The sequence below is a fragment of the Gigantopelta aegis genome, chromosome 6 (genome assembly GCF_016097555.1).
Source record: "Gigantopelta aegis isolate Gae_Host chromosome 6, Gae_host_genome, whole genome shotgun sequence".
NCBI classification, from domain to species: Eukaryota; Metazoa; Mollusca; class Gastropoda; order Neomphalida; family Peltospiridae; genus Gigantopelta; species Gigantopelta aegis.
The window spans coordinates 57,902,771-57,930,631 of NC_054704.1; the positions used below are offsets into that span (position 1 = coordinate 57,902,771).

General features: G+C 35.5%; 1 protein-coding gene across 3 annotated transcripts; it reads right to left on the reverse strand.

Annotated features, from left to right (window-relative positions):
* Positions 1-27,849, reverse strand: LOC121374087 (protein FAM166C A-like). Of its 3 annotated transcripts, none has more exons than XM_041501005.1 (5): positions 27,682-27,849; positions 15,613-15,886; positions 10,458-10,570; positions 3,009-3,093; positions 1-1,850 (listed from the first exon to the last, which is right to left on the reverse strand). In XM_041501005.1, exons 1-5 carry the CDS (start codon positions 27,750-27,752, stop codon positions 1,755-1,757), a joined length of 639 nt encoding a protein of 212 aa, XP_041356939.1. In that variant the 5' UTR covers positions 27,753-27,849; the 3' UTR covers positions 1-1,754. The 3 variants fall into 3 exon arrangements, with proteins under 3 accessions (XP_041356939.1, XP_041356937.1, XP_041356940.1); XM_041501003.1 differs by having other exon boundaries at positions 3,003-3,093; positions 27,682-27,847; XM_041501006.1 differs by lacking the exon at positions 3,009-3,093 and having other exon boundaries at positions 27,682-27,847.
* Between the last annotated feature and the right edge of the window lie 12 nt (positions 27,850-27,861).

The following is a 27,861-nucleotide window of genomic DNA, read 5'->3' on the forward strand; positions in this document are numbered from 1 at the left end:
TTTTATGATAATCAATTTATTTCTCTATTTGAATATGTCATGTTTGTACCAGACCATTATACATTTTAAGCAGTGAATCTGCTAGGTTATTATAAGGCATACAGGAGCAACACAAAATTTAACAATCACATTGATACAAAGTAACAAATCACCTATAAACAGCATCTCTTCTTTCATAAAAGTAATAATTAAGTACACATCTTTAACAAGTTATTCTTGATGAAATTTCCTGCAACAATAATAAAAACATCACACTGAAGCTTAAAAACAACTACAAAAGTAGCTTTCTGACTGATTATTAAGAAAATGCTAAAATGAAATAAAGATATACAAGGTTTAGAATAAGGACAAAAACCCAACAATACTGAATAGTATTCACATTATTGACTGAAAGACCAGCTGAAGCAAACAGAAGACTATCAATACAAAAACATGCAGTACCTTCACCTAAAACACCTAAATACGTTCAAGTTGAACTTGTACCTTTAGTACACCCACTATCTAATCCCCTACTACTGGCCAATTTTTATCCAAAATATCTTTTGTAATTACTTAAAATGTTTATGATTTGGCTTAAGTAATTATATATGTAAATCATCAATATAATGTATTACATAATTATATATTCTGTACAAATATATTTTATTACATTACATTAGTTCATCAACCATCATTTGAAGGTGAACTAGTTTATCATGACCCTATACCACTAGGGTTTCAAGCATGTCCATCCCGGGTCCGGACTCTGGCAAAGCCAGGGACCTGACCTGGGACAGAACCATCATTTGAATATACTGGTGAATGTTTGTTTTTTTAAACATTTCATCAAGTAACCTAATATACAATTAATTGGAAGAAAAACAATGATCATAATTCACTTGAGTATTCAAGCTGGTATCTTTGTAATATATATTTATGTATAAAAATTAACAAAAAATATACAGTGAAACCCCTCTAAACAAGACATGCCAGGGATTGAGTAAAACGTCTGGTATCCAGTTTATACGGTGTTTTTTTCACAGGTAAAGGCCTCTTGTGGTATAATTCTCATTTATAATAATATGACAAATGTGACCCAATTGTCAAAAAACCAATACCAATCACATGTTCTGTCATTTTAAAAATTATTTAAAAATGAAATGTTATTAACATATTTCGTTTCCACCAAGCCAAGTCAAATTATACTTTTATATCATTAAATAAATGTTGCCAAAAAAAGTTAATTAAAACAATGAATTAAATCCATAGATGGTTGTAGGGCATTGTGGTAAATCAAGTAACTTGTGAAGAGATTGCAATGATTATTAACTCGACACAACATCAAACTTCAAATACAGAGGTTTACTGCAAACTGGATTTCAATTACTTCACTGTTATTTCTCAACAGGACGTGAGCAACCTGTCAAAATGACCATACAACTCTGACAGCTAACTCAAGCATCAACCGTCTGTTCGTAACCACATAATTGGTTGAAAAGTCAGAGACTGTGAAAATGTCCGGTTTTGAGAGAATTCCAGTTTACCAAGGACTCAGGTTGGAGGGATTTCACAGTACATTAAACAAACTGTGAAATACAAGAATTTTGTTTAAACTATTATTATCTATCACAGTAAAGCTTGCGAAACAGGTCTGTATACTGAAAATGATATAAAAGTTTTGTTTTATTTGAGATCGTTTATTTTTGTGTACTCTGATGGATTTTTATCGCTTCTCCCAATGTGCATCCCTTAACTCCCGCTCTCTCTGTGACGTCCTAGGTATTGCACGCCTTAAGATCGGTCCCCGTCGTGCTATGTGACTCACAAAAGGGAGGCAAAGTCGTTCGGAATGGCGTGTTGCCATTGTGACGCTAAAAATGGAAAAATTATATTGAATGAGGCAAACTCCAGCAATAATGATTAGTTTCACTGAAATAAAAGGAAATGAATGGAAATTGTTAGATTTTCGTGACATTTTAAATTTAGCAAACTGAATAAGGCAGGGAGCATGTAGGGAACAATGGGTCTTTTAAAATGGTGTGCACTTACCCATACACAGGATATCACAAACATGGGTATTTTAATATGATAGTATGATGTGCACTTACCCATACACAGGATATCACAAACATGGGTATTTTAATATGATAACAAGGTTTTTGCCAGAGGGTAAAACAGGTATGGAGCCATACCCAAATTTTTGGCAGATTTTATATTTTTAAGATAACTTTTTGACAAAATTAATTACTCTTATCATTACTGTCTGATTTTCTTAACTCTAACCCTAAACGTAACTAATTTTCTTTCTGGGGTAGGCCCCTCATACCCCCTGTTGACTGTGGTTGCATTCAATTCAATAGCGCCATACCCAAACATTTCTTTTTGGCAGAAACACTGGATAATATGATGTGCACTTAGCTATACACAGGATATCACACACATGGATATTTTAATATGATGTACACTTTCCCCTGGGTCTGGTAAGTTGATGTGTACTTTCCAAAACACAGGATATCATTTTCCCATATTGAGGATATCACATATATGGGTCTTGTAATGTGATGTGCACTTTTCCATTCATAGGATTTTACATGCATGGGTATATTAACATGATGTGCATTTTTCCCAAACACATGATATCATGATGTCTGGAGCAGACAATGTTATTGTCTGAAGAAGACATTAACATGGTCTGGTGGAGACATTAACACAATCTGTAGGAAACATTGACAGGGTCTGAAGAAGACATTAACACAATCTGTAGGAGACATTGACAGGGTCTGGAGGAGACAATGTTATTGTCTGTAGGAGACAATGACAGGGTCGGGAGGAGACAATGTTATTGTCTGTAGGAGACAATGACAGGGTCTGGAGGAGACATTAACATGGTTTGGAGGAGACATTGAAAGGGTCTGAAAAGACATTGACAGAGCCTGGAGTACACATTGTGAGCTCCATTGTATGTCCCCATATCAATATCCAGTTATGTTCATGAAACATACATATTTAAAACATAATAATACATTTACTATCCGCAAGATCGGTTTCCGGCGAGCTATGTGGTCCAAATATGGGAGCCATAGTTGTTCAGAGCAGCGCCTTGCCCTTGTGATGCTAAAAATGGGAAAATGATTTTGATGAGATGAAAAAAGCAGTAATGAATAGTTTCCCTGAAATGAAAAGAAAATGAACTGAAAATAATAAGTTAGATTTTTAAATATATATGTATTAAATTTTGCAAACTAATATGAATCAGAAAAGAAGTCTGTTGCAATGACAATAGGTCGTTTCCAATTAACAGCCATTGTAAGATGTATACCTCCAAATCAAATCTCATAGATGACAACAGCAACACATGCTGCATAATTCAATGTTTGATGCAACATATACAACATGGATATAAATAAATACTACACCCTCACTGAGTCATGTGTTAAATACTACACCCTCACTGAATCATGTGTTAAATACTACACCCTCACTGAGTCATGTGTTAAATACTATACCATTATTGAGTCATGTGTTCATATTTGAGAAGGGGAAGCTATCCAATTTGATTTCTAATTGTTACTTGATGAAAAAAAAGGTTTTCTGACATCATCAAAATCATATGTTTTTCTGTGTATTTAATACACATTTATAGTAGGCCATTGTGAACAGGCCCAAAATATTTACTTTGTTTGGCCTATTAGAGGGTGTATACTACCAAATCAAATCCCATAGATGACACTAGTAACATATGTGGCTAAAGCTCCTACCTGCAGCATATCAATCGACATAAACACCAAGGATATAAATACTACCACCCCTCACCTGAATCAGAATTTTTTTCCAGAGATAGCAGGTAGGGTCTATGACTACCCTAGTTCTGCACAAAATCTGAGTACTTTTTTTTTACAGGTACCCCATAGATGTTTCAAGCACAAGGCCGGCTACTTGACACAGTGGTACTAGATTAAATAAATTGCATACAGGTTTTGCCCAGATGAAACTAATTTTTTTTACAACCAACATACTCACATTTATTACAAATCATAAGACATGTGGTGTTATCAAAAGTTTGGTGCACCTCAAACTTTGACCCAGCCGGAAGTTATTTGGTTTAGTACTAACTATATATATGTAAAAAAAGTTTCTGTGCCCCTCTCCCACTATAGCATACCCCCCCCCCCCCCCACACACACACACACATATACACTTCACATATTCATTCCCTACAGGCCTGTATAGTCTTTCATTTGCTACATTATTAAATCACCTATAAAATATATAACAACTATTTTAATTTCATTTTTATATTGGATGCTTTTTACCCATCCGGCATGCACTGTGGAAAATAGTATATTAAAGACAAAGTTGATATGAATGCAAAATGCATGTTCACACCATGCCATGGAATTTCCAATTCACTTCTAAACTGGTGTGAGACCACCTAAGTCATAGGCACAAATTCAAATCCATTACACTGAACTGAACACAAGGACAACCATAATGATAGGGTCCGAAGGAGACAATGCTAGTGTTTGAAGGAGACACGATAGTGTTCGAGGAGACATTGAAAAGAGTCTAGAGGAGAAACTGGTTAGAGTCTGGAAGAGACACTAATATGGTCAGAAGGAGACAGAACATGGTCAGAAGGAGACAGAACATGGTCTGGACATGTCATTGACAGGGTCTGGAGGAGATTGATAGGGTCTGGAGGAGACAATGACAGGGTCTGGAGGAGACAATGATAGGTTCTGGAGGAGACAATGACAGGGTCTGGAGGAGACAATGACAGGGTCCGGAGGAGACAATGACAGGTTTTGGAGGAGACAATGACAGGATCTGGAGGAGACAATGACAGGATCTGGAGGAGACAATGACAGGATCTGGAGGAGACAATGACAGGGTATGGAGATGACAATGACAGGATCTGGAGGAGACAATGACAGGGTATGGAGATGACAATGATAGGATCTGGAGGAGATGACAATAGGGTCTGGAGGAGGCAATGATAGGGTCTGGAGGAGACAATGACATGGTCTGAGGAAAACATGGATAAGGTCTGAATGAGACATTAACAAAGTCTAAAGGAGACATTGATAAGGTCTGAATGAGACATTAATCAGGTCTAAAGGAGACATTAATAAGGTCTAAAAGAGACACTGATACGGTCTGAATGAGACATTAACAAGGTCTAAAGGAGACACTGATAAGGTCTGAATGATACACTGATAGGATTTGGAGAAGATGCTGACATGGTTTGGAACAGATATTGACAAAATCTGGAGGAGACATTGATATGGTCTCTAGAGAAAATGGTATGTAAGAGACAATGATGAGGTCTGTGGGAGACACTGATAAGGTCTGTAGGAGACAATTATACAGTCTGTAGGAGACACTGATAAGGTATGTAGGAGACAATTATACAATCTGTAGAAGACACTGATAAGGTCTATAGGAGACAATTATACAGTCTGTAGGAGACACTGATAAGGTCTATAGGAGACAATTATAGTCTGTAGGAGACACTGATAAGGTCTGTAGGAGACAATTATACAGTCTGTAGGAAACTATGATAAGGTCTGTAGGAGACAATTATACAGTCTATAGGAGACACTGATAAGGTCTGTAGGAGACAATTATACAGTCTGTAGGAGACACTGATAAGGTCTGTAGGAGACAATGACAGGGTCTGGAGGAGACAATGACAGGATCTGGAGGAGACAATGACAGGGTATGGAGATAACAATGATAGGATCTGGAGGAGATGACAATAGGGTCTGGAGGAGGCAATGATAGGGTCTGGAGGAGAGAATGACATGGTCTGAGGAAAATATGGATAAGGTCTGAATGAGACATTAACAAGGTCTAAAGGAGACATTGATAAGGTCTGAATGAGACATTAACAAGGTCTAAAGGAGACACTGATAAGGTCTGAATGAGACATTAACCAGGTCTAAAGGAGACACTGATAAGGTCTGAATGAGACATTAACAAGGTCTAAAGGAGACACTGATAAGGTCTTAATGATACACTGATAGGATTTGGAAAAGACGCTGACATGGTTTGGAACAGACATTGACAAAATCTGGAGGAGACATTGATATGGTCTATAGAGAAAATGGTATGTAAGAGACAATGATGAGGTCTGTGGGAGACACTGATAAGGTCTGTAGGAGACAATTATACAGTCTGTAGGAGACACTGATAAGGTCTGTAGGAGACAATTATACAGTCTGTAGGAGACACTGATAAGGTCTGTAGGAGACAATTATAGTCTGTAGGAGACAATGATAAGGTCTGTAGGAGACAATTATACAGTCTGTAGGAGACACTGATAAGATCTGTAGGAGACAATTATACAGTCTATAGGAGACACTGATAGGGTCTGTAGGAGACAATTATACAGTCTGTAGGAGACACTGATAAGGTCTATAGGAGACAATTATACAGTCTGTAGGAGACACTGAGAGTGTCTAAACAAGATATTGATACGGTTTGGGGTAGACAATAACAAAGTCTGTAGGAGATACTGTGAGCCCCAGTGTATGACCATTTCCAGATTCAATTCCTTTATGAAACATGCATATTTAAAACATAATAAAACCTATAAGTATTATGCACAAGATTGGTCTCAACTATGAAGCAGACTTTTTCAGAGTAGATAACTGCTATTTCAAAAAATGACACTGAATGGGGGTAAATGAAATTTTCATTAGTTTCAGTGTAGACAATGAATGGAAAATATGTTCAATTTGACAAAATGAAATGAAATATATAGATATACTAATATGGTATGGTGAAGACACTGGTAGTGTATGAAGGAGACACTTATATGGTTTGGAGGAGATACTGATAGGATCCACAGGAGACACTGATAGGAATATGTCGGAGACACCGACAGGATCTGTAGAAGAAGCTAACAGAATTTATAAGAGATATTGATAGGGTCTCGAGAAGACATTGATAATATTTGCAGGACACATTGTGAGTTCCAGTGTACATCCATTCGCAAATCCAGTCCCTTTAAATCTCCCCCTTCATGAAACATGCATATTGAAAACAATAAAACAGTTATGCATAGTTTAAGCTGTTATTTACCAAACTATCGACCATGAAGTTGAACAATCACATTTAATGAAGTTCTCTAATGTTATTACATTTTCTATTGTACAGATTAACTCAATGATATATTTTCAAACAATCAGAAAGACTATTCAGTATGGTAAGTTTAGCTTGAACACTACTGCGGTGTCAGCCCACAAAACACTGCAGCAAGTATTTGCATCCAGTCAGAAATTCCCAGAGTTTATCTTAGTCTATCTACTTATAATATATACACATCTTACCTGTGACAGTCTGGAAAACCAACAGCGAGAAACACTCCACGCAGCACACAGCAAATAGCTGGGGCACATTGTTTACATCAAAGAACATCTTATGATATCAATCCAATGTCAAAGTGACATATCACTCAGAACACAAATTACTATTAATAAAAATTCTATTTGCATAGAAAATGCAATAAAGCTTTAGTTTATTTTTTCCCCAGTTAAATGACATTTGTATTTAAAATAGTGATAATATAATTTACATTGTGGCGTGTTCTGTTTATCTTTTAATGTCAAATGTCAATTTTGTTTTACTTTAGTTAATAATCTCTCAAAAATAACAAAATTTGTTTTGTATGGGTGTACAAAAGGTGACTAATGTGCTACTAAAGACCAGATTCAAAGCAGAAGCAGCTATTATGAAATAAGAGAAATACTACATAACTAAGCAAACTACACCAAGAAAGAAGCTGTGAAAAGAGAACTGAATTCAGTATTTAAACTATATATTGTATGATAACTAGTAAATGACAAAGTGTTTTGGTTTTATTTTAAATAGCCCCAGAAGGAATATTAATTGGGAGTCACCAACCACCAAGTAACCAAGAAATTAATGAACTAGTTCTATATTCAGAAACTAAACTACCAAAGGACAGATCAAAGAACACCAAAGTAACAGCAGTGAGTACAACAATGAAAGCACCTGTATATCCCCCAAATATTATTCTGTATCTCCCCCTAATATCCTGTATATCTGCCTAATATTATCCTGTATATCCCCCTAATATCCTGTATATCTCCCTAATAATATCCTGTATATCCCCCAAATATTATCCTGTATATCCCACTAATCTTATCCTGTATATCCCACTAATATTATCCTGTATATCCCCTAATATTATCCTATATATCCCACTAATATTATCCTGTATATCCCACTAATCTTATCCTGTATATCCCCTAATATTATCCTATATATCCCACTAATCTTATCCTGTATATCCCCTAATATTATCCTATATATCCCACTAATATTATCCTGTATATCCCCTAATATTATTTTGTATATCCCACTAATATTATCCTGTATATCCCACTAATCTTATCCTGTATATCCCCTAATATTATCCTATATATCCACTAATATTATCCTGTATATCCCCTAATATTATTTTGTATATCCCACTATATTATCCTGTATATCCCACTAATATTATCCTGTATATCCCCCATATATTATCCTGTATATCCCCCTAATATTATCATATATACCCCCTAATAATATCCTGCATATCCCCTAATAGTATCCTGCATGTCCTAATAGTATCCTTATATCCTCTTATTATCCGTATATCCCCCTAGTATTACCCTGTATATCCCCCATATATTATCCTGTTTATCCCCCTGATATTATCCTGTATATCCTCCTAATATTATCCTGTATATCCCACTAATATTATCCTGTATATCCTCCTAATATTATCCTATATATCCCACTAATATTATCCTGTATATCCCCTAATATTATTTGGTATATCCCACTAATATTATCCTGTATATCCCCTAATAGTATCCTGTATACCCCCTAATATTATCCTGAAATATCCTCTAATAGTATCCTGTATATCCCCCTAATATTATCCTGTATATCCCCCTAATATTATCCTGTATATCCCCCTAATATTATCCTGTATATCCCCCTAATATTATCCTGTATACCCCCCTAATATTATCCTGTATACCCCCCTAATATTATCCTGTATACCCCCCTAATATTATCCTGTATATCCCCCTAATATTATCCTGTATACCCCCCTAATATTATCCTGTATACCCCCCTAATAGTATCCTGTATATCCCCCTAATAGTATCCTGTATATCCCCCTAATATTATCCTGTATACCCCCCTAATATTATCCTGTATACCCCCCTAATATTATCCTGTATACCCCCCTAATATTATCCTGTATATCCCCCTAATATTATCCTGTATATCCCCCTAATAGTATCCTGTATATCCCCCTAATAGTATCCTGTATATCCCCCTAATAGTATCCTGTATATCCCCCTAATATTATCCTGTATATCCCCCTAATATTATCCTGTATATCCCCCTAATATTATAGGAAACATTACAACACAATCAAGTCTAAACTATATATACAAACATATTTGGAACAGAGAATTACAGTCATATAATCATGCCATGCTTTTTCTAATGACATGTAGATAATCCATCTAGTGCCACAGATGTTTGTGATACATGTCATATATTATGCAACATGATATCTTGTGGCACTGTTATAACATCCAATTTAGTCATAAACATTTAGTATTTTTGCATTAAAAAATATTAATAAATGATCTCAACTTTAAATTAGTCCAGTGACATGTAATTCTTATGGCTATACTAATAAAGGAGTAATGCTTCTGTTTATTAAAATATGAATAATTTGTGGTATGCAATCATACAAATATAAATAATTCATTTTTTTTTAATATCCAAATTCTGATGTTTACATTATACTTATACAAATATGAATCATAATTTTTTTTATATCAATAACAAGTTTTCAAAGATGATTTTTTATAAATATAATAAATGTGCTTTTGAATTTGTCAGACTTTAAATTTTCAGTTGAGTTCCAGTCTATTCACTATTTAGGCAGTGTGAGGTCTGCCATTATTTGTGATATATAACATAAATAATATAATGTAATCTATCTAAATAGTGACACACAAACAAGTAATCAGATATTGCAAGTTGAGGTCATTCAACTTACGGCAACATTCCCCATTCATATAATGTTATACCTATGATTTAACACTCGTCCAAAATTAAATAACACTAGTGTCACCCCCTGTTTTGTTACCCTGGATGTGATATACTTTAACCAAATGTTTTACAAAGTCATATATTAATACATTTTTAAAAGTTCACAAGTTCAGTTTGACAAACAGCTAATTGATGAATTATTTTGCTTAGCTAAACATTTTCAAAAATGAAAACTTTTCCAATTTGTGTTTGACAAGCCTGTCGTTGAAAGCATTAATGCCATTATTGTTGAATGAGCCTAAGCTGGTGATTATATGTGCACAGACAAACAGAGAACTATGAAAGAATTAAGTGGCAGCAGACTGGAGTCGTACACCCATACTCACAATGCATGATTTTTCTTAAACTGATCCTCGTTAGACGTAGGCAACACGAAATAATCAACACGCCTCTTCGTCCCACTCTTGTCCTGGTAGTATTCTCGGTGGGACTGAGCTAGCTGGAAACAAAAACATAAATTATAGTGTAAAACAGTGAAATCCATCTAAGGTCTCACTACACAGATGTCATCTGACATTGAAATCCATGTTAAATTGCCGAACTTCAAATGAAGATTGCCAACAGAACCGGTTCTCGTTGGCACTAACATAATACACCATTGGGAACATACATTATGTAAGCATTTATTTTCACTCCAACATTGAGAACATTTCTGTCTCAGTTTTTTGCTATATGACCACATCAGGCTGTAGTATCGGTCTGAACAGGTGGTTCATTAACCGATTCACTCCGGCTGTCTCTTTTGCTATACACCCATGTCCCAAAAGGTCAATGCACAATATTACAAAATAGCATGAGCAAAATGGCTTTCCTCTGGACGTTTCGTCCACAGATGATTCATCCACCATACAATTCGTCCACCCACCTCGTACAATTCGTCCACTTGATTACATTTAGACCAATAAATCTAAAATGATATTTCTTAGCCATTGAAATGGTCAGTTATTTTCGTTTTGTGGTAAACTACTATAGTATATGAAACGAACTAAATTTTAGTGGCATTATCAACTTGTTATTGTCTGTCTGTGTCCATTAAGGTCTGTGTCCATTATGGCCTACTACTTTATTGATATGTTGTTATTCATATTGCTCTTCAATTATACCTATAATTCTGACATACTATTTAGAAAACGAAGCTAGTAACTAAATCAAAATTTCATCATTTATGTCAAAAATGCCATAACGTGACATCATTCGAAGTAACCAATCAATAAACAACAATATTATCTCCATTTCGCTACCAAGTTCCAAATCTTATTTTTTATTTTTTTTATCCCACTGCCCTCTTTCCTTTCTCAACTTTTTGAATTCGATCTCATTTCTTTTCAATCTGGCAATTCCTCCTATCTTTCAACTTCTTTCAGTCCACCTCCACATCCCAGTCCTTGTCTCTCCAACCCCAACATGTCTCACTACACAGATGTCATCTGACATTGAAATCCATGTTAAATTGCCGAACTTCAAATGAAGATTGCCAACAGAACCGGTTCTCATTGGCACTAACAACATACACCATTGGGAACATACATTATGTAAGCATTTATTTTCACTCCAACATTGAGAACATTTCTGTCTCAGTTTTTTGCTATATGACCACATCTGGCTGTAGTATCGGTCTGAACAGGTGGTTCATTAACCGATTCACTCCGGCTGTCTCTTTTGCTATACACCCATGTCCCAAAAGGTCAATGCCTATTACAAAATAGCATGAGCAAAATGGCTTTCCTCTGGACGTTTCGTCCACAGATGATTCATCCACCATACAATTCGTCCACCCACCTCGGACAATTCGTCCACTTGATTACATTTAGACCAATAAATCTAAAATGATATTTCTTAGCTATTGAAATGGTCAGTTATTTTCGTTTCGTGGTAAACTACTATAGTATATGAAACGAACTAAATTTTAGTGGCATTATCAACTTGTTATTGTCTGTCTGTGTCCATTATGGTCTGTGTCCATTATGGCCTACTACTTTATTGATATGTTGTTATTCATATTGCTCTTCAATTATACCTATAATTCTGACATACTATTTAGAAAACAAAGCTAGTAACTAAATCAAAATTTCATCATTTATGTCAAAAATGCCATAACGTGACATCATTTGAAGTAACCAACCAATAAACAACAATATTATCTCCATTTCGCTACCAAGTTCCAAATCTTTTTTTTTTTTTTTTTTTATCCCACTGCCCTCTTTCCTTTCTCAACTTTTTGAATTCGATCTCATTTCTTTCCAATCTGGCAATTCCTCCTATCTTTCAACTTCTTTCACTGTCCACCTCCACATCCCAGTCCTTGTCTCTCCAACCCCAACATGTGCTTGTCTCTTGTGGCTATCTGTGCCACACACCTGCCATTCCCCATCAGCTTTTAGCTGTAGGCTTAGTCTCACCACTTCGGGGAGTGTTCAGTAGTTACTTCTGGCACTGTTAAGAGGCACTTAATTGTAACCACCTACTATGCACCCCTACTAGTTACCGGCGGTCGTTAGTTAGTACCGTAGGTCAGACCAGCTTTATTAGCGGCAGAGGACGAGGATGCCAGGTGGGTGCAGGGAAATACACAGAGAATGCACCCGTGGAGGAAGTTCTAAATTTAACTATAAAAATGATAGTGGACGAATTGTCCAAAAACTATTTTTGGTTGTGGATGAATCGTCTCAAGTTCAACAGTGGACAAATATTTAGTGGACGAAATGTCCAGAGGACGAATAATCTGTATCCCGCAAAATACATCCAGAAGGCTTACCATTAAACATACATATTGTTTTAATTCTTCACCATTTCCAAGAAGTGAATATGTGAACCATAACTTGTGTCACAATTAGAAACTATAGTGGACCGTGATGAATGAACTCTCACCCGGAAGTGATCTGTGTAGTGTGACCATACCCAATGGTTTTCACAGTAACAAATGACAAATTAGAAAGGCAAAAACTTTTTAAATCTTAGGCAAAAAAAAAGGTTGGTCTCTGGTCAAGATGAAAGTTCCAGAATTGATGCGATGATGTAGCTTTTTCCCCCAAATTTTTTGTAAAGCATGGATTGCACAGAAAAGGTAGGTATATTTGATACCGAAATAAGGGGCATATTTAAACTGAAATCAGAATGCATATCCTAGTGCCTGCACCATGGTATTTGGTTCCAAATGTGTTTTTGAGGTCTTAGCAAGAAAAGCCCGGAAAAAATGGACGTCATAATGTGAAAAATTATCCCCCAAAATATTTGACCTGTGAGGGTTAAAATCGACGAGCGTGCTGACCAGAGACCAGAAATGTATTTTCTTTGGCCTTGCCAAAAAGGATTTTAATTTATGAACTATTTACATTTTGAATTGAGCAACTCATCATTTTATCATCAATTTTGTATAGAAAGAAAGGTATAGCTATGAATGTATGCATGCTGTTTTTAAAGCCAAAGATGGCAAAATGGTCACTACATCATTAAAAGTGGCAAAATATGTATAGTGTTAGCATTACCGTGAACTAGTGTTTTCAGGTATTAGAAAAGGAAATATCTACTATTGTGACCACACTCATAACCAAACATGTGACATGATGAATCAAATTTGATACAATCCCTGATGGGTGTACTCCTACAGTGCTAAGGACTATAGCCTGACCTCTGGTAAGCAAAATGTGACTAGGCGGGTCATGATTGTACCTGAAGTGTGGCTACTGTGATCCACTAACATGCTCACATAAAACGAATCATACACATGTATCTTAAAATACACACTGTGTTATTTGAAAACAAATCAAACACATGTATCTTAAAATACACACTGTGTTATCTGAAAACAAATCAAAGACATGTATCTTAAAATACACACTGTGTTATTTGAAAAAAAATATCATACACATGTATCTTAAAATACACACTGTGTTTTATGAAAAACATATCATACACATAGATCTTAAAATACACACTGTTATTTGAAAAAAAATCATACACATATATCTTAAAATACACACTGTTATTTGAAACAAATATCATACACATGTATCTTAAAGGGACATTCCCGACTTTGCTGCAATTTTAAAGATATTATCGACTAACAGACATTTTTAATTTTTAAATATATTTTTCTGCATAAAATATTAGTGGCTGTATATTAAATGTGTTTCTGATCGTTTTAATATTTGTACTAGGTTAAATTTCATCTTATTTCCTAAAATATTGCTTTTTCGTACGTACAAAATTATTTGAAGACAAAATCTAGTTTGGGTTTCTTACAAATATTAAGATGACTAGAAACACACTGAATATACACACTGATATTCTAAACAAGAAAATATATTTACTATGCTAGTTTAATCGTAGAAATATTTTATTAGTCGGAAACATTTTACAATGCAGCAAACTCGGGAATGTCCCTTTAAAATACACACTGTGTTATTTGAAAACAAATCATACACATGTATCTTGAAATACACAGTTTTATTTTGAAGAAATATCCACTAAAAGACATGAGGAACTTTAGACTTTATCTGCACGTGTATGCTGCATGATGAGACAACAGTCTGTGATGACATGAGGAACTTTAGACTTTATCTGCACATGTATGCAGCATGATGAGACAACAGTCTGTGATGACATGAGGAACTTTAGACTTTATCTGCACATGTATACAGCATGATGAGACAACAGTCTGTGATGACATGAGGAACTTTAGACTTTATCTGCACATGTATGCAGCATGATGAGACAACAGTCTGTGATGACATGAGGAACTTTAGACTTTATCTGCACATGTATGCAGCATGATGAGACAACAGTCTGTGATGACATGAGGAACTTTAGACTTTATCTGCACATGTATGCAGCATGATGAGACAACAGTCTGTGATGACATGAGGAACTTTAGACTTTATCTGCACATGTATGCAGCATGATGAGACAACAGTCTGTGATGACATGAGGAACTTTAGACTTTATCTGCACATGTATACAGCATGATGACACAACAGTCTGTGATGACATGAGGAACTTTAGACTTTATCTGCACATGTATGTAGCATGATGACACAACAGTCTGTGATGACATGAGGAACTTTAGACTTTATCTGCACATGTATGCAGCATGATGAGACAACAGTCTGTGATGATATGAGGAACTTTAGACTTTATCTGCACATGTATGCAGCATGATGAGACAACAGTCTGTGATGACATGAGGAACTTTAGACTTTATCTGCACATGTATACAGCATGATGAGACAACAGTCTGTGATGACATGAGGAACTTTAGACTTTATCTGCACATGTATGCAGCATGATGAGACAACAGTCTGTGATGACATGAGGAACTTTAGACTTTATCTGCACATGTATGCAGCATGATGACACAACAGTCTGTGATGACATGAGGAACTTTAGACTTTATCTGCACATGTATGCTGCATGATGAGACAACAGTCTGTGATGATATGTCTAAAAATTAAAACAAACAAATAAGAAACAAGATGAGAATACCTCATTAAATCTGTACAACTCTTCCTTCCTGTCATGGTCTATGTTTGTAAGCTCATATCGTGGCGCCAGCGTCCACCTGTCCCATGACCGATTCCGATTGCTGATGACAGAGTCCGGGTCATGAGTATAGTAGGTAGGGAAACTTCCTCCTTTACAGTATGGACTTGCAGAGCTGTTCAGGACTTCTGACCGGTAATCTTGAAAATACTTTTGGGTTGCATTGCCAAATGTTTCACCATAGTCAAACTTTATTGTAGGACAATGACCTCGATATCTGGACAGAAAAAAAGAAGAAGATAATATCATTTATCATATATTTGCTAGCATATCCAGTGTAATCAAAATATGTGATATTTTTCAGATCACAAACTTTCAGAATTTGATAACTTTGTTGACACTCCATAACTGACATATGTATTCATAGTCATCAACTGGGATCGATCCCTGTCTGTGGGCCCAGTGGACTATTTCTTGTTCCAGCCAGTGCACCATGACTGGTATATCAAAGGCTGTGGTATGTGCTATCCTGTCTGTGGGATGGTGCATATAAAAGATCCCTTACTTCTAATCGAAAAGAGTAGCCCATGAAGTGGCGACAGTGGGTTTCCTCTCTCCATATCTGTGTGGTCCTTAACCATATGTCTGATGCCATATAACCATAAATAAAATGTGTTGAGTGTGTCACTAAATAAAACATTTCCATTTCCTTCATAGTTATCAAATGAAAACATTTCAATAGCAAGGATATCCAAAATGACATCATTCGAATTTGACGTCATTTCCATTAAAAAAGACACTGCGTCACATATTCTTACGTTATTTGAATATCACGTAATGGCTGACTGGAAGTAAAGTTGCATATACAGTTTATAAAAACATGTTGTATTAAGCTTGAAAATATATGATAAAGAGATTATTACCCCTGCATGTTTCCAGAGGCTTGCATAATGCAATTGTTATTCATAATATATATCAGCAATGCTAACAAACACTCTGGCAATAACCTCTCTAGTTTTGGTGTTTGACAGCAAAGTAGAAAATTTGGCCCAATTATCTAAAAAAAAAAAGCTTAAATTTTTTTTACAAACACACAATTATTTTTCAACATAACAATCACTACATTCGCAATTGATGAATATTCAATATGGAGAATGGTAGTGCTAGCCCTGGGTGTCACTGTAGAACATTGGTTAATCAATGGTTAGTTAATTATATGTCAAATACAACTGATACTTATTCTTTCAAACATACTTTTACAAAGACAGGAACACACCATAGTTTTTCATATACATGTACCAATCATGGAAAACTTAAGACAGATTCATATTCATATATAGGTATTTTAAAATAGTTTTGTCTCAGGTTAAACTGTTTTTAATATACTTTTCCACTGGACAACTAATAAATGTATTTCTCTATGCTCAACCCCTTATTTCAAAGCTTGTTGTTATGGAATGGTTTGATTTGATTAGTTTTGTTAAACTTTTATTATTATTGCCCCAGTGCTTCAGTTACATAGTGGAGGTCATTTTAAGAGAATAATTAAAATATGATTTACTATTTAAATATTTTAACACAGCTCACACTAAATAGAATTTGTTTTCAACAAACCCTATCAGTCTTCAACTGAAGGGAGTGGGAACTATTTTCGCGTGCCCCTATCCAAAACGGTTCAGGCACGTCCACCATGGATCCGCGTTCTGACATCGTCAGCCCACGGTTCCATGGCGGAAGGGGGGAGGGGTGTGTGTTTGTATGATGGGGACATATAATAAATGGTAAGACCTTAAATATAAAATTCCATTAACAGGGACAACTGCATTTAACTTTACTTATATATATCAAAGTGATATATTACCTATATTTCTTTATTGTTTAAAAACACCATAAAATTTGTAGTCAGGCTATATCATTTATCTTATTTATTAGTTGGTGTCATTTTTGATCGGGCTGTTCAAATGTTTATTATTAAAATAATCAAAAATTAAAACAAATTATACATTTTATTAGCCTATCTTTTAGCCCTAGGGAAGGAGGTTGGTATAGGCGGGCGGGGCATCGCGTCCAATCCAGCCCGCGCGTAACCCCAGGGTAAGGCCAGAAGCCGGCCGGATTTCCACGGGGAAGGCGCGCCGGGGGGGGGGAGGCCTCCTACCAGGCATTCTATTGGTCAAAACCGCCTACGCCCTACCGCACCCAAAACAGCACCCTACCACGGCGTCCCCCCCCCCATCCCGCCTAACCCAAAGTTATCCATACAGCAGTCTGGTCTCAATTAACGATGTTGATATGAGGGGTAAGGTAGGAGGGAATGATAGGGTTAGGAATGATATGTAGTGATTACCCGCCAATCACGTCCGGACCGACGAGGTGGAAACGTATCTCCGAACAGTTGTTTCAGTTGTTGGCTCCGAGGTGTCCCATGGATTTCTTCAGCATTCGTACGCCTACACCCGCAAGGGTGCGTCACCCATACATATGACATAGTCATTGCTATATAAACCCAAGGGACGTCCAGATGACCACTTATTCGTTAGGTGGACGACCCCGGTAGCAGTCCGGTTATTTTCATTTTCACACTGAAGGTATGGGTGGATTAAGCTTAATAGTATTTATCATGCAGTGGTGGATCCAGAAAATCCATTTAGGGGGGCCCAGTGACATGAGGCAGAATGCAAAGGGAACTTTGGGGGAGGTTTGGAGGGGGATCGTAAAAAAAGAAGAAAATTAATATATAGAGAGAATAATACATGAGTGGCCGTTAGATACCATTTATCTCACAACGAGTTGTTTTAAAATGTATCTAACAAGCGAAAGCTCTCAATCTGGAGCTCGACGCGGTAAGACGTGTTTGTTTCACTTGTGTACACTGCACGTGCTTTCGTGTGCTCAACTTGGGGATCCTTCATTTCGTTGTTTTTGTCCGCGAAATGAAGTTTTCTACTGGGATGTATGCGGCCATTGGAACTGATTGAATGCTGGAATGCTTCTCGTTTCGACAGCCTGCACCACCAGGTTGGATTCTTTTTTAGCGAGATTCCTTGCCTCCGTGTCATTTCTCCGGCTGACTATGTCGACTTGTTTTTTCATGACTTGTATGACGGTCATTCTGCAGAACGCCACGGTTGTTCGCGTTTAGTATCTACATGTCCAAGCCTGTCCTAGCAGCAATGGAAGATTGACCGCCCCACTCTAAGAAGAAATAGGAAGCAGGGTCGGCCCCTACTACTCTTTTCTAGACTTTACTTTGCTTTATAGTGATACCATCTCGTATCCTCCAGAGTCGGCCCATCCGCACCACTATACCAACCCATGACGACTGGACATACCCTAGTCTGATACTCTCTCTCGTTCAGATGGATCCGGCTTCTCAAGATCTGTATTTCAGCACAGCACTACACCTTCAATATCTAACGACTGTCAATCTAGGGGTTTTCTTGACAGGATGTGACCCATCTCGTCCCTATAAGCTGTACACACAAACAGCCTTTTTTTTCCTTTTCTTTTTATTGTCCCCAGAATATAAAATGGCAGTGTCAGGGTTGGGGTGCCCTGAGCTCACCGTCTCACAATATTTTTTAAATTTCATATGGTATACACAGTTTTATATACATACATATAAATGGCAAAATGTATACACACGAATAGATATAATCCACACACTTTATGTATATTGTTGTTGTTGATATTTTGTTTGGTTTTTTTATTTATTAATTTTTTTAAATTATTATTATCTGGGGCCAAGAAGGAAAAAAAAAAAAGATAAAGGAGAAGATGTTATGTACGGAATTAGTATTGATACAAGAAAGTATTATGAAAAGGTGTGTGAAGGAGTAGAAAGTGCGAAGAAGGTATTTTAGAAATAAATATATCTCAATATTTGATAGATTTAATAAACTTTTATGATGTTTGAAATAAATTATACCACTGCTCCCATTCTGTCTTAAGATACATTTACAAACGGCCTTAACAAGGCCACTCATGTGGATATATAGATCTGACTTTAAACTTTTAGATCTGCGTTCAAAAGTTTATGTCGAAATTACTTTCTGTTTTTAATATTATTAAGTAGTCCGATCCTCTCTTCTCGCTCTTATTAATTTTTAGACTGTCCTTCTAAAATGCTCCAAATTATATAAATATTCCGCCGAGCAGTCAATTCTTTTTTTGGGGGCTTGTAACTTTTTTTTTTTTTTTAAATTCTATTAACTTTTTTTTACTAATTGCCATTTTCAAAATTCTGCCCATTTTCAACTCTACCCTCCCCCTCCTCCCATCCCGAATCAGGCCACCAATCTTATCGGAGGTCGGACTCTGGATGGGCGTGTTCGAAACCCTAGTGGTATATGAACACGTTAAAGTAGTTATCTATCTATTTTACATATCCTCAAAAACCAGGTTTTAAGCAAATTTTAACATCTTTTTAAACTAAAAGTTATTTACAGCTGTTGCACTTGTAGCTAACTTATGTGTCACAGACACATGATTGTCAGGTTAACTATATGTCACAGTGTAATCAATTTCCATTGTGAAGTTTTTCATTGGATGTATGCACTGGTGACCTGGTCATCAACTAGGAGCAGCCAGTTGTATGTCTTGAAATTGTTAACACACGTACGTGTGTAAACAACCCATGTGTTATAAAAAAATAATGCATGATGTTCTCACCAATGTCATAAACCCATGTCATAATTTAGTGTATTAACCTGTGTAATAATAGTATGCAAATTTAAAGGTATATGCAAATTTGCAAGGTCTCTAGATAATAATATCAATGGGTCATTTGTTTACAAGCCAAGATCTGTATACATCAGCGTAACATTTTCATAAGATTTAGTTAAAATGTGTGATGTCAAACTAATTTGTGCTAATTGTGATGACATCATTTTACCAATGGAGGCAACAAGTTCACTATGATTTACTAAATATCGAATGAAAATATTATTTTAGAAGTGTTTTTTAATATATAAAATATTAACCGTGTCTAGTTAATAAGTATTTGTCTCGGCAGAGCCTCGACAAATACTGATTAACATAGACTTGGTTGATATTTTCCATATTAAAGGGGAAATAAAGTCAAATATGAGCCTTATGTGTTGGAAAGATACATACCCGGACCACCAACACATACTGACACTTTAAAAAATGAAAAAACACGTAATTTTAGAATTAATAAAAAATGTGATTATTCCTGCTAATTGGTGGCAGCCATTTTGTTTCTTTTTCGTCACATTCGGTACTCTACCTTTGAAGAAAGTGATGTCAGCTCCTACCAACTCCTGTATTCACAGTGTAAACAAATGCAGTAATTTACAACAAGGCATTTCACTTTGATCAACCTGACTTGTAAAACAACATAAATGACTTGATAATATAATAAACTATTTAACTAAATATATTTCAATTGCAATAACAGAATGAAAAAACATGGTACATCATTGATGTGTTTTGTAGCCAGTTTATTTTGTATCGGAAAATAATAATAAATACTTATTGCTCACTTACTGAGATGGGTATTATTACAAAACATTGCGACACATGCCTGTTCACCATTCCGCAAAAATCAACAAGACACTATGTTTTTTTTTCTCCAGTTCTACAAATAATTCCTGACTGATACATTAAGTGTTACGTAACAATTTGCTAACCAGATGGCGCATTCAGTGGGATGGGGCAAAATGGGTGTGTCCATTATATGTAATAGCTGTCATATGTTTACCATTTTATTAATGAAATATACCAATATATCTGTTGATTTTAAGTGTTAATGTGCATTGTATTGTTGAATAGGCATATCAGTCCAAAAGCCTTGCTTAAGTATTCCTTTAAAAAACACTTGTCACAAATCCTCTATATATTATATTATTTCGCATGCACATGTACTAGTCCATCAAGATAAATATTTTAGCCTGTTATTTATTATTGTGATATTTATTGTGGAGGTCGAATAGTTGTCAAAATGTTATAAAAAAACCCTGACAATAGATGTTGGTGAACTAGCCCATGTACATGATTAGTGAGATTTCTAGTCAGCTAATGTTGTAAAATTTAATAGCGATCTCTGAAACTTACATAGCGATTCGCGATGTGATACTTAACAAAATGTTCCTTGGTACCCAATGCACACTCACTGGTTAGCTTGAGTACTCTGCTGTTCGAGAAACTATACAGACATTTGGACCATTGTAATCGCTCTCTCAGTAAGAGATATCTCTATATTAAAAACACAGAATTGCTGCCTACCACCCACGTACTATAATACAATAATAATCCTATGTTTGACATTAAATACCATTACATTAATAATTTTCTAGTTTGTTGATAACAAATATTTCACATATTAACCACCAATACATACATTACAGGTGCTGACAGTTTCTTCCTGTAGTGTGTGTATTAGTGACGGACAGTGAACTGGAACATAATCGCTATAAAGCAGTGTTCGAAATAAGCACTTGTCCGCTTGTCCTGACAAGAGAAAATCTACTCGGTTGTCCAGAGAACAAGTAAAAATGTTCAATGCAGCAGGGCTCATGCGAGCGGGTGAAGTGAGCCAAAACTTCGTCTTGACCAGCCTGACTTCGCTGTGCCAGTCAACGTAAGGCAAAATCTGTGTCGCCTTTTAAAAATAGTGACCACTTATATTGTACACAATCAGGGATGAATGATGAAGAACTTGAGGAATAGCTATTCATAGATAATAATTAGTGTTAAGTGTCTGGGAATCCATAAGCGACACTGGTGCCACAAAATCATGCGCCGGCTCACAGATAGGCAGTGAGGCTCAGACAACACCTGTGTGTGGCACTAAAAGTACTGACTGTTGAAGCGTATAACTTTCATTCCATTGTCAGGCATGTGTCAGACGAATATTTTAGGGAGGTTGGGTTATGCTCATGATACATAGCATATAAATATTGTCTATTGCGTTGTTTTGACAGTTGTAAATGAAGTAAAAAAAGGATGGAGGAGAGTTTTGTAAAGAGTGAGTTATGTAAGTTTCACTAAAATAGTTTTAAAATTTACATGTGTTGATAAAAAAAAATACTAGCAAGACCATAGAATTTTGTGATTTTGACATTAACATATTTCGCTTACTTTAGTGCATCTGTGCTAGTAGTAAGACATACGAATTCATGGTTTTTTCCATGCTATAATTTCACATAAGCAAGTTCTTAAAATTATCCAGTTTTTATATTTCACTATGGTAATGGACACCTTGATTTGTAAAAATGCTATGACATAAAATAATATGGTCCTGTTTTCCATAATTTAACATGAATAAATTTCGCTTACTTTTCTTAACATGACGACGAAAATACAAAATTGATTTGCCAATGAATGACTTCTTAAAATTGTCCATTTAGCTAAATTTTGACGTCAAATGTAAATAACATCTTTATACACTACATCTATACGACGCATGCATTTCAAACCATGCAGGTGTTGTGTCTGTTTTTAAAATACAAAATGAACGAAGAACAGCAACAAATATTGAAAATGATTAGTCAGTGATGGTGATGCACTTTTATGAGACATTGTCAGGAAAGATTGTTGCAGTATACACTGACCAATTAGATAAATATTATCTTCTCAAAATATTAAAAGTGCAGACTGGGGAAATTTATTTCCACAAAAGTCACATGTTATCCGTGGCTTGTATTATTATAAACTAATTACAAGAAAGTGCACTCTCATCCACATAAACTCACTGATGTAGACCTACTTTGTAAACTAATTACAAGAAAGTGCACTCTCATCCACATAAACTCACTGATGTAGACCTACTTTGTAAACTAATTACAAGAAAGTGCACTCTCATCCACATAAACTCATTGATGTAGACCTACTTTGTAAACTAATTACAAGAAAGTGCACTCTCATCCACATAAACTCACTGATGTAGACCTACTTTGTAAACTAATTACAAGAAAGTGCACTCTCATCCACATAAACTCACTGATGTAGACCTACTTTATAAACTAATTACAAGAAAGTGCACTCTCATCCACATAAACTCACTGATGTAGACCTACTTTATAAACTAATTACAAGAAAGTGCACTCTCATCCACATAAACTCACTGATGTAGACCTACTTTATAAACTAATTACAAGAAAGTGCACTCTCATCCACATAAACTCACTGATGTAGACCTACTTTGTAAACTAATTACAAGAAAGTGCACTCTCATCCACATAAACTCACTGATGTAGACCTACTTTGTAAACTAATTACAAGAAAGTGCACTCTCATCCACATAAACTCACTGATGTAGACCTACTTTGTAAACTAATTACAAGAAAGTGCACTCTCATCCACATAAACTCACTGATGTAGACCTACTTTGTAAACTAATTACAAGAAAGTGCACTCTCATCCACATAAACTCACTGATGTAGACCTACTTTGTAAACTAATTACAAGAAAGTGCACTCTCATCCACATAAACTCACTGATGTAGACCTACTTTGTAAACTAATTACAAGAAAGTGCACTCTCATCCACATAAACTCACTGATGTAGACCTACTTTGTAAACTAATTACAAGAAAGTGCACTCTCATCCACATAAACTCATTGATGTAGACCTACTTTGTAAACTAATTACAAGAAAGTGCACTCTCATCCACATAAACTCACTGATGTAGACCTACTTTATAAACTAATTACAAGAAAGTGCACTCTCATCCACATAAACTCACTGATGTAGACCTACTTTGTAAACTAATTACAAGAAAGTGCACTCTCATCCACATAAACTCACTGATGTAGACCTACTTTATAAACTAATTACAAGAAAGTGCACTCTCATCCACATAAACTCACTGATGTAGACCTACTTTATAAACTAATTACAAGAAAGTGCACTCTCATCCACATAAACTCACTGATGTAGACCTACTTTATAAACTAATTACAAGAAAGTGCACTCTCATCCACATAAACTCACTGATGTAGACCTACTTTATAAACTAATTACAAGAAAGTGCACTCTCATCCACATAAACTCATTGATGTAGACCTACTTTGTAAACTAATTACAAGAAAGTGCACTCTCATCCACATAAACTCACTGATGTAGACCTACTTTGTAAACTAATTACAAGAAAGTGCACTCTCATCCACATAAACTCACTGATGTAGACCTACTTTGTAAACTAATTACAAGAAAGTGCACTCTCATCCACATAAACTCACTGATGTAGACCTACTTTGTAAACTAATTACAAGAAAGTGCACTCTCATCCACATAAACTCACTGATGTAGACCTACTTTGTAGACCTACTTTGTAAACTAATTACAAGAAAGTGCACTCTCATCCACATAAACTCACTGATGTAGACCTACTTTGTAAACTAATTACAAGAAAGTGCACTCTCATCCACATAAACTCACTGATGTAGACCTACTTTGTAAACTAATTACAAGAAAGTGCACTCTCATCCACATAAACTCACTGATGTAGACCTACTTTATAAACTAATTACAAGAAAGTGCACTCTCATCCACATAAACTCACTGATGTAGACCTACTTTATAAACTAATTACAAGAAAGTGCACTCTCATCCACATAAACTCACTGATGTAGACCTACTTTGTAAACTAATTACAAGAAAGTGCACTCTCATCCACATAAACTCACTGATGTAGACCTACTTTATAAACTAATTACAAGAAAGTGCACTCTCATCCACATAAACTCACTGATGTAGACCTACTTTGTAAACTAATTACAAGAAAGTGCACTCTCATCCACATAAACTCACTGATGTAGACCTACTTTGTAAACTAATTACAAGAAAGTGCACTCTCATCCACATAAACTCACTGATGTAGACCTACTTTGTAAACTAATTACAAGAAAGTGCACTCTCATCCACATAAACTCACTGATGTAGACCTACTTTGTAAACTAATTACAAGAAAGTGCACTCTCATCCACATAAACTCACTGATGTAGACCTACTTTATAAACTAATTACAAGAAAGTGCACTCTCATCCACATAAACTCACTGATGTAGACCTACTTTGTAAACTAATTACAAGAAAGTGCACTCTCATCCACATAAACTCACTGATGTAGACCTACTTTGTAAACTAATCGAGCCGTGCCACAATATATGTTAACCATATGTTTGTGAAATACAAGTATCACCAGTATAAAACAATGTGTTTTTTATTACAAACTGAATATACAATATACTTCTGTCATAAATTAAGTTTATTTAGAAACAATTTGATTTTTACCCAACTCGCTTGACATTTGCTACACAGAAATCTCATCAAACAGCCACTCACAATAATATTTATGACACATTTTGAGTATCTTCATGTCACGTATAAAATGAAACTACTATCAAATAAAATAACTAATTAAAGATGTCATAATTTATATCACCCGTACATCTTTTAACGACTATGCATTTATTTCTACATTTTGACGCATTTTCGTATTACAGTCGTGGGTCTCAACTTTTGATGTTACGTCTTAAGACATGTTTGGTGGTATTGGGTTAATATCTTCTTTTTGCAATTGTTTTTTTTTTAGATTAATTTTCAAGTCTCCCTCCTGTTAAAAACTTCGCCTCTCAAAAGTTTGCGAGAGAAGTGACTTGGCGCAATGATTTTGTCCTTGCATGAGGCCTGGTGCAGTTTAATTTTGAGCAATCAAAATGACAGTCCTTGTACTTCAATATTTATTTAGAAAATATTGCTGGACAAGTAGATTTCTCGATGTACTTGTCCAGTGGACAAATGAAAAATTCTACTTATTTCTATCGCTGTAAAGGTATTTAATGTCAAACATAGGTTTATTGTACCCAGTGGTAGGCTGGAATTCTGTGTTTTCATAAATAGAGTTATCTCTAACTAAGAGAGATTATAAATGTCCAAATGTCCTTATAGCTCTCGAACAGCAGAGTTCTCGGGCTATCCCCCTGGGCCCTGGTTACGGGAATATTTATTAATATTATTAAAAAAACACTTGGTTTAAACAATATTTATTAGCAAATCAAATTTGGGATTGGCCAACAGGCAAGTGCCTATATTAAGGCCTCTCCCTACATTTAACAAATATACGTGTTATACATCAAGATGGCTAGAACAATATTACAATAAAAATAACACGGATAGTTGGGGGAATAGAAGAGAGGAGTGAGTAGAAGAAACAAAGAATAAATAGCAAACAGTTAGAATGGTTAAATGATCTTGAAATGCTTACTATTAATAAGAAAATTCTGAACAGATTTAAATATAGAGATATTTTCTTGGACACTTAAATTTGAATCTCCAAACAGCAAAGTATGACACTTGGGATTATGATAGTTCAGTAAATGGGTATTGCGAGCTGCAACATATATTGGGCAAAAACATAAAAAATGTTCTGCATCTTCAACTGGATGGCCACAAATACAAGAAGGGGTATCTGTCACATGTCGTACAAATTTGTGACCATTCAAATCACTGGTACCCAAACGAAGTCGGCTATGTAGAATCTGTTGCCATCTATCACCTTCATAAAAATAAGATAGAACAGCAGGGTCGTGTTTGTTCATTTGTATTTTAAACAATTTTAATGAAGAAGAATTTCTAATATCAGGCAACAGATTATTCCATAATTTTACTGCTGAAGGAAAGAAGGAGTTCGAAAACAACTTTGTTCTACAAAAATATGTTTGTAGATTCTCCGCATTATGCATATATATTATTCATTACGTTCTGCTGCAGAGCGAGGTAGTTGGTAACATGTTATTTGAAAGTTTATATATCATACAGAGTTTATGTCGCTTCCTCCTTTCTAGTAAAGGTATGAAACCGGTTTCTCTATATAACAATTGGTGAGATGTTCCTCTTACAGGAGCATCTAATTGGAGATTTTCCCAAAAACACTTAATTTTAAACACATAATTAATTATTGAAATATTGAAGTTCTAACCATTAGTCTCCACGTTCACAAACAGTGAAACACCCATCCTGCTTATTGCATAAGGGACAGTGCCTACGCTCATGCATCAATTCAATAGCTAAACCAAATATCTACTGTGAATGTAAATATGACACATACCCTGGCATAAATCTTGGGGGAATATAGTTGGCATTATGGGTCGTTATTAGTGTACCGGCTGCCCGTGACATCGTGAACAAGAGCTTGAATGATGAAAACCACTTATGGAAAGCGACCCACAGAAAGCAACGTGTTGTTTGTTTACATGTTAACCGCTCTGAACATAACACATCCGCAAAG

Coding starts and splice junctions, on each gene's coding strand:
- LOC121374087 (XM_041501003.1), bottom strand. CDS start 27,752: ATGTCACGGGCAGCCGGTACACTAATAACGACCCATAATGCCAACTAT. Junction 10,571..15,612: donor AGTTGTACAGATTTAATGAG/GTATTCTCATCT, acceptor TTTTGTTTCCAG/CTAGCTCAGTCCCACCGAGA. Junction 3,094..10,457: donor TTTAAGAAAAATCATGCATT/GTGAGTATGGGT, acceptor TCCCATTTTTAG/CATCACAAGGGCAAGGCGCT.